Below are 14,069 nucleotides of genomic sequence, written 5' to 3'. Positions count from 1 at the left end.
GGGGCAAGTTAGGTTTCGCAAGTAGGTTGGTTCGAACGGTTTCTTGCACAAGCCTAGTATAAACATCACACAATTTTTTAAAAAAATAGTGTAGTCTATTATTAAAAAAATTTATTTAAATATTATGTTTATTTATTATTTTTTTAAATAAATTGTTGTACACTCCATTACAAATACCATTTCTCGCAATGAAAGAAAGTTAATCCAAAAAAGAAAAAAAAAAGAAGAAAAATTTGTCGGGGTAATTATGTTTGGTCTTACAAGTAACGTGTAGCGATTGAGTCTCCATTGACGATAATGGATTGCTGCCCCAACATAGAATACGCCATTACTTTTACATTATATAAATCCTTGCGTCTGCCTCCATTTCTCGAAGGTCAAAGGTTTCGTTCACACCTACAATCAAACGTTTCAAAGGCAGAGAGAGGACAAGGCCCTCGTTTCCTCTCTCTCTCTCTCTCTATCTACAGGCTCGTCTCTTTTGTCTATATGAAACTTCCTTTCTGTCCTGGACGCAGAAGACTTATCCAATTTCTACAGCTTCCTCCAGAGCTGGTTTTACCAAATGAATGATTCTGATAAGGATAACAGCAACGGCAACACCAAGAAGCGGCAGAGAAGAGATTACGAAGGTGATGGGAATGGTGACGCCGAGAAGGAGGCCGACAAGAAGAAAGGGTTTAAGGGTATTCTGACTTCCTTCTTGTTGTTGGAAGAACAAGAAAAGCAGGACCATGAAGAGTCCGAGAGGGCCTCGAAGGAAGAGAAGTTGTTCTTCGAGTCAAATAACAAGAATAAAACGGAAGCCATGGTGGAGTACTACTCCAATGTCCAAGATTATTACGTCCAAGCCGACGAGCTAGAACGGACAAAGGGAAACAAGTCCCGGCTCATGGCCGGAACTGTGGCCTCGGCCGCGGCTTCTGATGGGCTCGAAAAGATTGGTAAAATAGATAAGCGTGGAAGCAACAGCGGTGGTGGTGTTGGCGGTGCCGCCGGACACCATCGGAGATTATGGGTGAAGGACAGATCGAAAGCGTGGTGGGATGAGTGTAACAGCCCGGATTATCCCGAGGAAGAATTCAAAAAGGCTTTCAGAATGGGGAGGGCCACTTTTGATCTGATATGCGAGGAACTCAATTCGGTTATTGCCAAAGAAGATACTACTCTTCGAAATGCGATTCCCGTTGCCCAAAGGGTCGCTGTTTGTTTATGGAGATTGGCCACGGGTGACCCGCTTCGACTCGTCTCCAAACGCTTCGGCCTTGGCATATCCACTTGCCACAAGTTGGTCCTTGAAGTCTGTTCCGCTATTCGGACGGTGCTAATGCCCAAGTACTTACTGTGGCCGGACGAGAACCCATTGAAGAAGATCAAAGAAGAATTCGAATCCATTTCGGGGATACCCAATGTGGTCGGGTCTATGTATACGACTCACATACCGATTATTGCGCCCAAGATCAGTGTGGCGGCCTATTTCAACAAGCGGCACACGGAGCGGAACCAGAAAACCTCGTATTCGATCACGGTTCAAGGTGTAGTGAACCCAGGAGGGGTATTCACCGATGTGTGTATTGGTTGGCCTGGTTCGATGTCCGATGATCAGGTGCTAGAGAAGTCTGCTCTTTACCAGAGAGCGAATGGTGGACTTTTGAAGGGCATGTGGATTGTTGGGGGTTCTGGGTACCCTTTACTGGATTGGGTTCTGGTGCCATACACGCATCCCAATCTGACTTGGCCTCAGAATGCATTCAATGAGAAGATTGGGGAGATTCAAAGGGTTGCAAAAGAAGCATTTGGGAGATTAAAAGGCAGGTGGAGTTGCTTGCAGAAGAGAACCGAGGTCAAACTCCAAGACTTACCTGTGGTACTTGGTGCCTGCTGTGTGTTGCACAATATCTGTGAGCTGAGGAATGAAGAAATGGATCCGGAGCTGAGGTTTGAGCTTGTTGACGATGAGATGGTCCCCGAGGCTCCTTTGAGACCGGTAAGCACCATGAAGGATAGGGATGCCATTGCTCATAATATTTTGCACCATGGAATCGGAGGCACTCGTTTTGTGTAGTGGAAAAGACTGGGATTGTGATTCTTTTACTTAATTGATTCTCTCAATTGTGTGATAGAAGTCATTCATCGTTTTTTGTTGAAGGGCCTCTGTACAAGATAAGATAGTTGTCCCTCCCTTAATTTGGGATACTTTTATAGTGTTTGTAGGCATAATATTAGCTATACCTTGAAGATACACACACATGTTGTAACTTAAGTTCCATACTTTCATTTACCAAATAAGGGATGAATAGATTCAAGCAACTTGATATTCTTTTGTAGCATTCTTTTGCTTCCGCTGGATACTGAATCTTAGGTGATGTTAGATAGTGTGGTGGGATGAAAATTGAATAAAATATTGTTAGAATATTATTTTTTAATATTATTATTATTTTGTAATTCGAAAATATTGAAATTATTTATTATATTTTGTATGAAAATTTTAAAAAATTATAATAGTAAATGAAATGAGTTAATGCATGTGTTTAGTTCTTTAATGTGATTAGTTCTTTTTCGCCTTTCTTTCCTTGTTTTATCTGGTTTTTTGGCTTGTACTTCTATTCATGGACTGTCAGATTACAGTTGGGTATTAATACCCCATAAAAGAGATTCTGTCTCCCATGACTAGTGAGATACTAGCAGATGTGATCTACCTCTCATATTCTCAAGTAAGAAACTTATTTCTCCAAACATGTCTTAAAGTGAATCTGATTCTTTTTTGTCGCTGAGTGAGAACATATAATCATTCACAGTGTGCAAGACAAAGTGGTTCTGATTCGTACACACTGATTGTTCACTGTGATTATGAGTTCCAGCACCTCCTTGTTTGGTTTGAGTTTCTAAACAATCGTTTTAACTTTTATTGCATGAAATTGATCATAGGGGAAGAGTGGGAGAATTTTTGCATTTGATGTTGAGCATGCCATTGTCTGGACACAATCGTTCACCATTTAAACTAGTAAATTTCATATATATATTTACAAGTTTGCAGCGGTTAATACTGTTAATTGAGACGATATAATTAATTCCACAGAAACTCCTTAATTTTTGATATTTTCAGGCCTGCCAACAGGTAAAAGACGTTTCGTGTTATTGCAATTGAGCTTTGCCCCGTATCAGTTTATGTAAATTTCTCAGAAAAAAAAAGGTTTATATCAAACACGTAAGTTTGGATCCAGGTTTGGCCATAATAAAGGAGACCAGTGACAGCTACATACCGGATGATGTATGAAAGTTGTGCATTGTGAATTTAGAGTTCTTTAAGATTTCTGTGATTGGTAGAATTCTCAATATATATATATATATATATATATATATAATTTCTGACCCACAACACTTTTTACCATTCGAATCGATATAAACAAAATATATGGACCCATTATATTTAAGTAGCATTTTTTTTTAAGAGAAATGCTACTGTCTCATTTTAGTTATGCCACTTGCTTTGCCCTATTGACGTTTATGTGTTACCACGTGATTTATTAAAAAGAAAATTAAAAATACAAACATAAAAGAGATATAAGAAACTTCAAGTTTCAGTTTTTCTCTTTTTGTATTTTCGGACACTATTTTGTTTTGAATATATTTTTTATTTTTTAATGAGTTACGTGGTACCATATAGTAGTAAACTGATAATCAATGGGATAAAGTGAGCAATATAACTTAGGAAGGCACAATTCTAATACTGTATATTTAATATAGCGGTCACTCTTGTTTAATGGTAACATTAATGTTGTAAGTTCATAGATTGTATATATATTTTCAGATTGTAAGAAGTGTTTTAGTTCAATTCATTATGGAGGCTTTTAATCCAATCAACCCATTTTGTAATAATTCAACTACTTGTCATTGCAATTCAGCACCTCCATTAGGTGATATTCTATAATGAGGCAAACAATTTGGGAGTTTTTCTTGAACTATTCCTTTGTATGTCCTAATTTGGCTTAAACAAGGGTATGAAAGAATCTAGAGATCATAATCTTTTGGAAATTTCAAGAGGTTGGCTCAAGCGGTAAGAACTTTGGTCTTGATGATGCACTCCCTTTGTACATCTAGGGTTCAAATTTCCTCTAGAATTATTCAAGATACACCTACGATAACTCCTTGTCGAAAGCTGTATTGCACTGTACACCTAAATGAAGGATTAGTCAAACTTTATTTCAGACACGAGGTTCCAATGATGATAATAACAAAAAATTCAACTTGGTTTGAGAATCTAGCATTTAAATATATATATATATATATATATATATATATATATATATATATATATATATCTGGTGGCTTCCACATCTTGTTTGCGGATCAAGTTCAGATTCATAATGATCACACCCTTAAATAGTCCAAGTCTTTCGCAATCTATAGTGATAAACGTTAAACATTCCTGCCCCACGATAGAGAGACGTTGACCCTGAAAAGATGGTGCTATGATTTATTTACTCTCTTGCTCTTTTTCCCCGGAGCCTGCAAACAGGATTGACTTCAAATTTCCCAGTCTTCAACTATGTACCAATCGAAAACTTCGTACATGTCCCTCTCATACCATAATCATTTATATTTTATTTTATAGTTCACCTAATTCTCCCCACGAAATTGTTCCCTACATAAGACTAGAACTAAAATGAGACTCGGATGGGGCTTTGTTTGGAGACCTTAATAAGGCAGGAATTAGGGTGCGTCTTCGTGATGCTGCAGGGAATGTGATCATGGCTGCTAGTAAGGCTGAAAATGATGTTGAAAGTCTAGAAACTATTGAACTTTTAGCTATTTTTAGAGAGCTACAACTCTGCTCCAGGATAGGTATAACTGATATAATTGTTGGGAGTGATTGCTTGATGTTAGTTGAATTTCTACAGCAAAATAACATGATCGATCCAGTTATGGTTGTGCTATTTGCATAGGTTTCATGGTTCAAAACTATCTTTGTAACATGTTCATTCAATCATGTTTGTAGAGAGGGAAATAGAGCAGCTCATAAGTTAGCTAGAAATGCATAGAGAGTTGATAGTATTGAAATGTGGTTGGATTGTATTGCAAACTTTCTTTCTCACGCCTGTAATTGTCATCCCGTATGAATGAAATACTTTGTTTCTTATCAAAAAAAAAAAAAAAAGACAAAACAAAACAAAAGACCATCATTGATGCCCATAACATAAAAATAAAAACCATCATTGTTAGCAATAGAAAAATTCTATCTATCATAAATTTTTAATAATCCTTTGAATATCACTTGATGTGGCATTAAATAATTAGCTTACAAGCAAAATATAATAAATAATCTCTAATAATTAAATGCTACATCAAGAGAGGATGATATGTTAATAGTAAAAAGAATGGTGAGTACCATTACTGTTAAGAGTATGATCCCTCTAATTCATGGCATAACATGTAAGTACACTCTTCACTTCACTTAAAATGAATACCATATGTTTTGATCCTTCTAGTTATCAATCTATTCATTTTAAGACTAAAAACTCCACTTATCATCCCTTACACCAAACATCAACATGTGATTTATCATTTTTACTAGAATTCTCAATAAATACAACAAAATATCAATCAAAATGTTTAATAATCAACAAATATCAATCGGTATCAATTTTTTTTTTGATAAGTAAAACGGTAGTATTAATAATAATAGGCATAACCCAAATACACAAGATGTTATACAAGAGATAAGACTTATCTAGGTCGCTATAGAAGTCGCAAGGAAATCATGTACATCAATCGGTATCAAATTGAGTGGAATAGGTGGAAAGATATACAATATGGTGGACTGATGCAATACCATAAAACGATTTTACAAAAGTAAAGTTATACCTAATGTGGTAGTTTAATATGACAAACTTGATTATAAACTTCTTTTACTATGAAGTAGATATCATATATCTTACTTCTATTTGTAACTTTAATTGTATAAAATTCCTTTATGAATTTTGGTAAGTGAATTGCCATGTACAGGGTACCATGCCATACCATGTTATAAATGGATGGGACCTCAAGAAACAAGGAACTTATACAGTAGGCGTTTACAACATGGGATTATACAACAACAACTGTTGCACTGACTTTCAGCCTAAGATAACAAAATTGCATGCATAGTCTGGTATCTGAAAAGACTTTGAATATTTGCAGCGAGGGATAAGGTTCTTTCTCTAAATAGTGGGGCACATTAACAAAGAGTGGCGTGTAACAATTTCCAAAGAATGAGTAAAGATTGATTGTAATGGCATACCTGCATTCCTGCTCTGTGTGAGATCCCAATTCGTTCATACCCAATGCCTGTCGGGTTACTGTTCTTGATAGCACAACAGCGCAACTGTTTTCTCGGTGTGACACACAGCCTGTCGGGTTACTGTTCTTGATAACAACACTACAGCAGAACTGTTCTATTCTCCACTTAAAATTTCTTATAATTTACTTTTTAAACATCATTTAAATATAAATATACTTTACTTTTAAACTTTTTTATTTTTTCATCTAATCAATATCATGCCCCCAACATTCGTAAGAAAGAGTTTGGTAAATTGAATTCTGGGAACATTTTGGGAAAATGGCACTTATGAACTAACAGTAGGCAGTATTGATGAATTTCCATTTTCATGAGCCAGTCAATAATATTAATCATGCAACCTGTTTAGTCTTTTACTTTTGTGGCCAAGTTTAGGCAATTTTCACGAAAGAATTCTACATACTACATTATCATCATTTAATTTCTATTTTACTATAATAACGTGTAATTATAAATTAATTACTTAATTATTATTTTAAAAAACAAAAAATGATCAAATAATTGATAGATAATGCCTCATCAATTAGAGTATTTATGTCAATCTCCCCAATTCGTAGCACACCATAATAAAACTGCAACCATAAAACACACTGAATTAATTCCTCAAAAAAGGTAGAATTAATTAAGTTTTTCATATGTAAAATTGTCAAATATTTAGCAGTACTGAGCTTAATTCTTTATTTGACTACAAAGTTGTGGCTTCAGTACAAATGGTAATGAATATTCAACCACCAAATATGCATTCACATGACAAATGACAAAAGGTTCTTGGCTAGAACCGCCTTTATCCAACAGAATTCTGTACCTATTGCTGTAATATAGCTCATCTACACAGTTCAGAATGGAAAGGCACATCTTCCATGGAGTGTTTTGTCATCTCGGTCATGTCCTCCCGGTCAGTCTAGGACCCACTTTGTTTCTCAACGTGATCGGATGGTTCAGATGGTGGACGGAATGGAAAATGTGCAAATTGGATCTTCAAGGCAGGGGACTCAGGTTTCTTGTCATCAAACCTGTAACCTAAGGAAATCCCACATTCACAGCATGATAAGTGAAGCACTCACTGGTGACCTTTTTTTAAAGATTGAATATTGCAGGGAATGTATATGGAATGTACTGATTTCTAAGCTAAATGTATTTGTAACTTAATATAAATTTCACAGAAAATTACACCTTGCCCCCTCCATCCGCCCAGTCTTTTAAGAACCAACCATTAAGATTGTATAATATCACCTATTTTTCCTTCATTTAGATAGTCAGATCCTAACGATGGAGTAAATTGCAACTTAAGTTTTAAGATGGTGTACTTATCAAAGAAGAAGATGGGGGGGCAAACCGGCAAAGTGATAACTTTGGCATGTGGTGGTCATATTGTAACATGAGTGGAGGTTTGATGGCGTAAAGTGTACTTTTTCTAAATTTTAATGTCTGAGCAATTTGACATGAAAGAAAATGGAAGCTGCAGATAACTTGCTTATATAACAAAGTCATGCTCTGTTTCCTTGTTCCATCATCTACTAAACCTACAAAAGGAAAGCATTATCCCCACAAAGAATAATAAATTATGATTCGGAATTTACCTTGAAGAGCTTCCATAGCAATCCGAGCACACCTAGAATCAACAAACTCCACAAAGCACAAAACCCTAGCCTTATCTCCACTCTGCAGTTTACTTATTTGTCAAATGACTGGTTACAGGCGGGAAAAAAAAATTCAAAATAGCATATTGCGCAAATATTTATTTTGAAAACGTGTAGCAGCCATAGCCACACGCCCCTGAAAGGAAAATAATAATAGACTGCTTGGGTATATACAAGGACAGTTGATACATGAAGAACTTAGTTGAAACCTAACAATTATGAAATTTGATAATTGTGACAGAGGCCCAGATAGGCCAAATTAGCAAAACTAAAGAACCACTCAGAAAGATTCTCTAGTTAGATCTTCATTCCTTTTTTAAGGTGCAGAAATTTTTCTCAGGAACTTGAGAAATAAATAACATATTCCTTGCTGGAACCATTTGTGGATTTACTTGACTGGAATTAAGGGAAACTTGGTGGTTTCAGAGCAAAATAAAGCTCCTTCTTTTTTTTTCTGGGCAAATGAAATCATTATCTAAACAAACCATCTCCACAAACACTTTATTGGATTATCTCTTTTGAGTGGACTTCTAGCAATTAGTTAGGCAGGCACCAACACATAAACCAATGATGCAAAGTCGCAAAGTCTGGAACTTCATTTCCTTTTCAAGAAGTAAAACTTCTCACAAAGTAAAAAATAAGTCACAATCTCTCTCTCTCTCTCTCTCTCTCTCTCTCTCTCTCTCTCTCTATAACAACAACAGACAGATATTCACAACAGAAGATGATAACAGGAATCAATAAGCAACTCCTAGTTTCATCAATGCACAAACAAGAACAGCAAGTTGACATTGTTTTTCATGCACGTGATCAAAGGCTTCTTCCTCTTCAAGACTCTGGAAAAAATTTAAAGGAGCAAAAAAAAAAGGTTTAGTTATAGACTTACACGTCTGGCCTCTCTGTGCACAACTTTAATATCTTTATAGCCAATAAATGGACGGAAAAGATCTTTTATTATAAGTCAAGGTTAAACATGATAGCAGAAAGTGATAAACTTATAAAATCTTCAGGAACATTCAGTTACATTTCCGTAACATTTGAAGGCATGTTCCTATTTTTCTCTGCTAATCAAAAGAAGGCACATTTCTTTCATCTGCAAACAGTTGTGCCACATGATGAATAAAAATTCATGCCATTAAAAGATCATAATAAGATAAGGAAAAAATCTCATTTTTGAGCAGCACCAGGATTCCCTTCTGTTGTAATAGTTCAATGTAGCACAAAGCAACACAAGATATCACATAAACAAGTATGCTACAGGTAAACACAACGCAAAGGAAAAGGATACGGCCCACTTCTCTTCTGGTACAGTCAGTTGGGAGTTTATCAACAAACAGAAAGTTTGGTTCCCTAGCTGAAACTGGGAGACCATCGGCTTTTTTCGAAGAGTTAGGTATTTCATTGCTCATGTCAACAACATCAGGACTAATTCCTGGCCCAACATCCCGTCTGTGGTTTAGATCCTCAAGCGGAGATGGATAGTGCCTAATGCTAGCCCCTGCTGTTACACCACCAAGACCAGGATCTGGAGAAGATCCAAAACCTGAAATGCCATCAAAGCGATATGCACTTGGTTGCAATGGATTTATCTGTAAGTCACATGTCACATGGCTTAGTTGCATGCACTATAGATATAATATCTATAAACCTTGCTCTAAATTTCTTACATTATTATGCATGAAACCAGGAGAAGCACCAATCATAACTGTAGAGCCCAATAAAGGATGAGATCCCAATGGTGGTGCTTCAGATGAAAAGTAGTCGGGAAAGCTGGGCCTCGGAACACTGGCTATTATAAAAAATGCCACAGCAATCTGTGTTATGATAATTGAATATTTGATATATGAATAGCAAAAGAACGTTTATCATGAAAACAACATAAACTTATATGAATCCAACACCAGAAGAGTCTAATCCCATTTAGTTGGGTGGGACAAGGTGTGCTCTCCCTTGAGGGGTGGTGGATTGGGGTTTCGTAATGTGAGGGCCTTTTATAAGGCTCTTCTTGGGAAGTGGCTATGGAGATATAATTATGAGAGGGAAGCCTTGTAGAAGATGGTGATTAATACTAAGTATGGGAGTATAAGGTGGAGTGGGTGCTCTAGTGAAGTTGCGGGGGCATACGGGGTGGGGTTATGGAAGCATATTCGGAAAGGTTGGTGGTCTTTCTCTAGCAACACTAGGTTGTGTATGAGGGATGGCAATAAAATCAGTTTTTGGCATGATGTTTGGGTTGGAGATATGGCTGTTAAGGATGTCTACCCCTCTATTTTCAGAATTGCGAGGGAACAAGATGCTTTGGTGGCTGACTTGTGGGATGTTAATAACGGTGTGCTGCATTGGAACGTTAGTTTAATTCGAGAGGCCCATGATTGGGAAATAGGAGTCATGGTGGAGTTCCTTAACTTGCTATACAACATCAGTCCTGTTGTTACAGCGGAGGATAAATTGGAACGGTGGCCTTCCAGAAAAGGCAAATTTTCTGTATGGTCCTTTTATGAGACTCTTACCACCCGAGGTAGGAATCACTTTCCTTGGAAGAACATTTGGCGGAGTAAGGCACCTACAAGGGCTGTTTTTTTTTTTTTTTGTTGCTTGGACATCAGCTTTTGGGAAGATACTAAGTGTTGATAATTTAAGAAAATGTGAGCTTATCATAATTGACTGGTGCTGTATGTGTAGAAATAGTGGTAAAACAGTGGATCATCTACTTCTACATTGTCAGTCTGCAAGGACTATATGGAATTATTTTTTCAGCAAAGTGGAATTAGCATAGGTTATGCCAGGAAGGGTGATTGAACTACTAGCTAGCTGGAGAGGGATCATGGGGACACCACAGATTGCAGCTGTGTGGAAGATGGCTCCCATTTGTATTTTTTGGTGTATCTAGAGAGAAAGAAATGATAGAAATTTCGAGGATTATGAGCGCTACTTGGAAGAGTTTAAGAGTTTTTTTTTTGGGAAGACTTTATTTATGTGGACTATTACTTTAGATTAAAATGGTCTCAGTTTCAATGATTTCCTTGTAACCATTTCTAGTTCCTAAATAGGTGTAATCTCATGTATAGCTCCAGTGTACTTGGACTATGCCTATCTTTATATCAGTAAAATATCTTATTATTCGGGAAAGGAAAAAAAAAAAAAAAAAAACCTTTCTACAAATTTGAACGATAATGCACTTAAAAATGCATGGTTATGCAGTTTTACTTCATTACGGTATATCCATACATGAACAGTATTGCAGCCGTGGCAGGGTTCGCATCCAAATGTAAAAATGGAACTGGAGTATCCCTAAATTTGAGAAAATAGAAGAAACTTAACCATGCAATGCTCTTTTGTACACTTGTTTCTGGGTGCATATAAAATAAAAGCTCGAGTACATAATCGAATTAGTTAGAATTCCATTTTCTTTCCTTAGTTCGAATTTTCTTTTAAACCAAACGGAGTGACAGAGAATTATGAGATTATCCCATCTTTTTCAAGGGGTTTAAGGATGGTTGGACTTTATGAAATTCCGAATCAGTGAGATTAGGGTTAGGTCGCAGCAGGTTACCTCTGTCTGCAGCCGCACTGTATCTGTAGTAGGGATCCGCCATGGCTTCTGTGATCGATCAACTTTCAGCTACTCCTTCGAGCTTGGCCTAAAACCCCATATGATTTAGCGGTACGTTTGGGGTTGCACTGTGAAATAGAATCTTTTTTTAGATTAATACTTTTAATTATAAAGCTTTATTATAAAGTTAATTGTTATATTCTATTATAAAATTTTATAATTAAAATATTATTTATTATTTGATAAATATGTATCAAAAGTAATTTTAAAAATATTTATAATAATATTTTAAAAATATACAACTATCTACATGAATTTTCAACAAAAGCTTCATTACGAATTTTCTTTTTATTAAATATGAGAGTTAGCTTTTTATTAAGTGAAAATGTTTTAGTCGTGGAGAGATTGTTCCAAGATTGAGTACAGATTTTGACTTTTTTTTTTTTATTTTTTAATAGCCAAGGAAATGTTTTTAAATAAGTTTGTGATTCTTATTTTCTTTTAAATGTTTAAATGGTTTTACAAAATATTTAAAAAAATAAAAAAAGAAAATTTACTTTCTCGATGGCGGTAGCAGGATTATAATGAAAAATATAACTTAAAAATTTAAGATTTATAAATTATAACTTAAGTAATGAGTTATATTATTAAAAATTTATTTATTATTTGATAACCATATATTTAAAATATTTTTAAACATGTTATATTTGTATGAAAATAAATTAAAAAAAGTATTTTTAAAGTCGAAATGAAGATAATTTAAGTCTTTAAAAATTATGATTATATTCTTAAAAGTTTGAAAGTGGTAAGTATCTGAAAATTATATGAATATTTTTGCCCATTGACAACCTTTTTAAAATTTAAACTATATTTCGAATTATTTAGAAAAGTACGTTTCAAGAAAATTCCTCAAAAGTATTTTTTATTTTATCTGAGATTGAAAAGTACTTTAATACATAATATCCAAATAATCTAATTTAAATATAAACTATATTCCGAATTATTTAGAAAAGTGCGTTTCAAGAAAAGTACCAAAATGATACTTTTTCTCAAAAGTATTTTTTATTTTCTCTGAGATTGAAAAGTACTTTAATATGTAATATCCAAATAATCTAATTTTTTCGTTAAAGAGCTTTTAAAATTATTTAAACACTTTACTTCCAAATTTAAACTAAATAGATATAAATGAGTATTTATCGGATGGAAAAGTATAGTTGTAAGTATAATTGTGCATTAATTTGTACATCAATGTGATGTGAATGGGCAAAAAGTAAATTTTATTGAAAATAGTATTAATTTAAATTTTAAATATGAATAAATCAGTATTAATACACAGATTAGTGTGCGACTGTACTTATATGTAACAAAACTCTTATCGGATAGAGTTTAGAGTTAAGAGTGAGAAATATAAACACATAAAATGAGTCATACCGTATCTATTGTTGATTCTCTGGCAATACTAAATACTAAATGTTGCGAGACTCTTTTTATTTATCTATATTTTCTCCATTTTAAGCGTTAGAGTTCGGACATAAATTATAAGAAATTCGTATCAATTTGATAACATCTATGATGAAAGAGTGGTTTTCCCTAAGTTTATAGTCTATTTTTTTTATAAAAAAAATAAAGAAAAAAGAAAACAATTGAGTTTAGCACAACAAACTTCATTTTCCATTTCTTTATAAGCAAATTTGAATTTAATAATGTTGATGGATTATTCGTTTCAAGTGAAATAAGAGAGTATCCTATTTCCATCTCAAATGCATTTTTTTTTTTTTTGAAAAAATCTAGTTACAAGTATAATTGCACGCTAATATATGCACTAATCGAATATAATTGGTCAAAAAGTTGATTTGATTGAAAATAGTATTAATTTAAATTTTAAATATGAAGGAATCAGTATTGGTAAGCAGATTAATACGCGATTTTGTTTGTATGTAGCAAACATTTTTTTTAATTGCTCTCCACACACTATTCACATATTATCTGAGATCACCTAATTAGCATCCATATGTAGCCTGTCATTGGGTTGGACTCTCTTGTTTATTCATTTTATAGTCTATTTTATGTCCAAGTTTTCTTCATATAATTTTGAAACAAATGAGTGAGGATCTGACATCTGTTAAACTGTTTTATTTTAATTAAACAAGACCTAAGTGTTCCAACTTCCAAGCTTTTTATGTTGGTGTTGTCCTTGTAGAACAGATCTAAAAAAAACACAAACCAAGCTAACTGCTGTTTTCGAGACAAAATTGAAGTTTAATTATGGTACAAAACACAAGTTAAATTGATATATCAATGTTGTCAGTTCACTTTGGATTGTGCTTGGATGTCAATTATTTAAGCACTTAATTATTATTATACAGTACAACTAGATCTTCCTTGACAAACATTTTGAAAAGTAACAATGTTATTATGATCATGTTTGTTAATATATGAAATGCCAACAATATGGTCAGGTCACCCTCTCATCTCACACGGTGATTCTTGGTGGTGGAGAGCTTGGAATGATCATTCATGGCTTGTTTAATGATAATTG

At 34.5% G+C, this 14,069-nt stretch overlaps 2 protein-coding genes across 3 annotated transcripts; one reads left to right on the top strand and one right to left on the bottom strand.

Moving 5' to 3' along the window:
• The first annotated feature begins 354 nt into the window (after nucleotides 1-354).
• Nucleotides 355-2,310, top strand: LOC122299800 (protein ALP1-like). The gene has a single exon (XM_043110250.1). It carries the CDS (start codon nucleotides 566-568, stop codon nucleotides 2,063-2,065), a length of 1,500 nt encoding a protein of 499 aa, XP_042966184.1. The 5' UTR covers nucleotides 355-565; the 3' UTR covers nucleotides 2,066-2,310.
• Nucleotides 2,311-6,932: 4,622 nt separating this feature from the next.
• Nucleotides 6,933-11,689, bottom strand: LOC122299917 (RNA-binding protein 2-like). 2 transcript variants are annotated; one of them, XM_043110399.1, is made up of 6 exons: nucleotides 11,531-11,689; nucleotides 9,645-9,766; nucleotides 9,266-9,566; nucleotides 8,864-8,925; nucleotides 7,918-7,999; nucleotides 6,933-7,357 (listed from the first exon to the last, which is right to left on the bottom strand). In XM_043110399.1, exons 1-6 carry the CDS (start codon nucleotides 11,571-11,573, stop codon nucleotides 7,239-7,241), a joined length of 729 nt encoding a protein of 242 aa, XP_042966333.1. In that variant the 5' UTR covers nucleotides 11,574-11,689; the 3' UTR covers nucleotides 6,933-7,238. The 2 variants fall into 2 exon arrangements, with proteins under 2 accessions (XP_042966333.1, XP_042966334.1); XM_043110400.1 differs by having other exon boundaries at nucleotides 9,645-9,762; nucleotides 11,531-11,664.
• Between the last annotated feature and the right edge of the window lie 2,380 nt (nucleotides 11,690-14,069).

This window comes from Carya illinoinensis, chromosome 16 (assembly GCF_018687715.1).
Source record: "Carya illinoinensis cultivar Pawnee chromosome 16, C.illinoinensisPawnee_v1, whole genome shotgun sequence".
Lineage (NCBI taxonomy): Eukaryota > Viridiplantae > Streptophyta > Magnoliopsida > Fagales > Juglandaceae > Carya > Carya illinoinensis.
The sequence above is the reverse complement of the archived record's forward strand: the minus strand, read 5'-3'. Positions and strand labels throughout refer to the sequence as shown.

Coding starts and splice junctions, on each gene's coding strand:
- LOC122299800 (XM_043110250.1), top strand. CDS start 566: ATGAATGATTCTGATAAGGATAACAGCAACGGCAACACCAAGAAGCGG.
- LOC122299917 (XM_043110399.1), bottom strand. CDS start 11,573: ATGGCGGATCCCTACTACAGATACAGTGCGGCTGCAGACAGAG. Junction 9,767..11,530: donor CAGTGCGGCTGCAGACAGAG/GTAACCTGCTGC, acceptor TTTTTATAATAG/CCAGTGTTCCGAGGCCCAGC. Junction 7,358..7,917: donor TGCTATGGAAGCTCTTCAAG/GTAAATTCCGAA, acceptor GGATTTCCTTAG/GTTACAGGTTTGATGACAAG.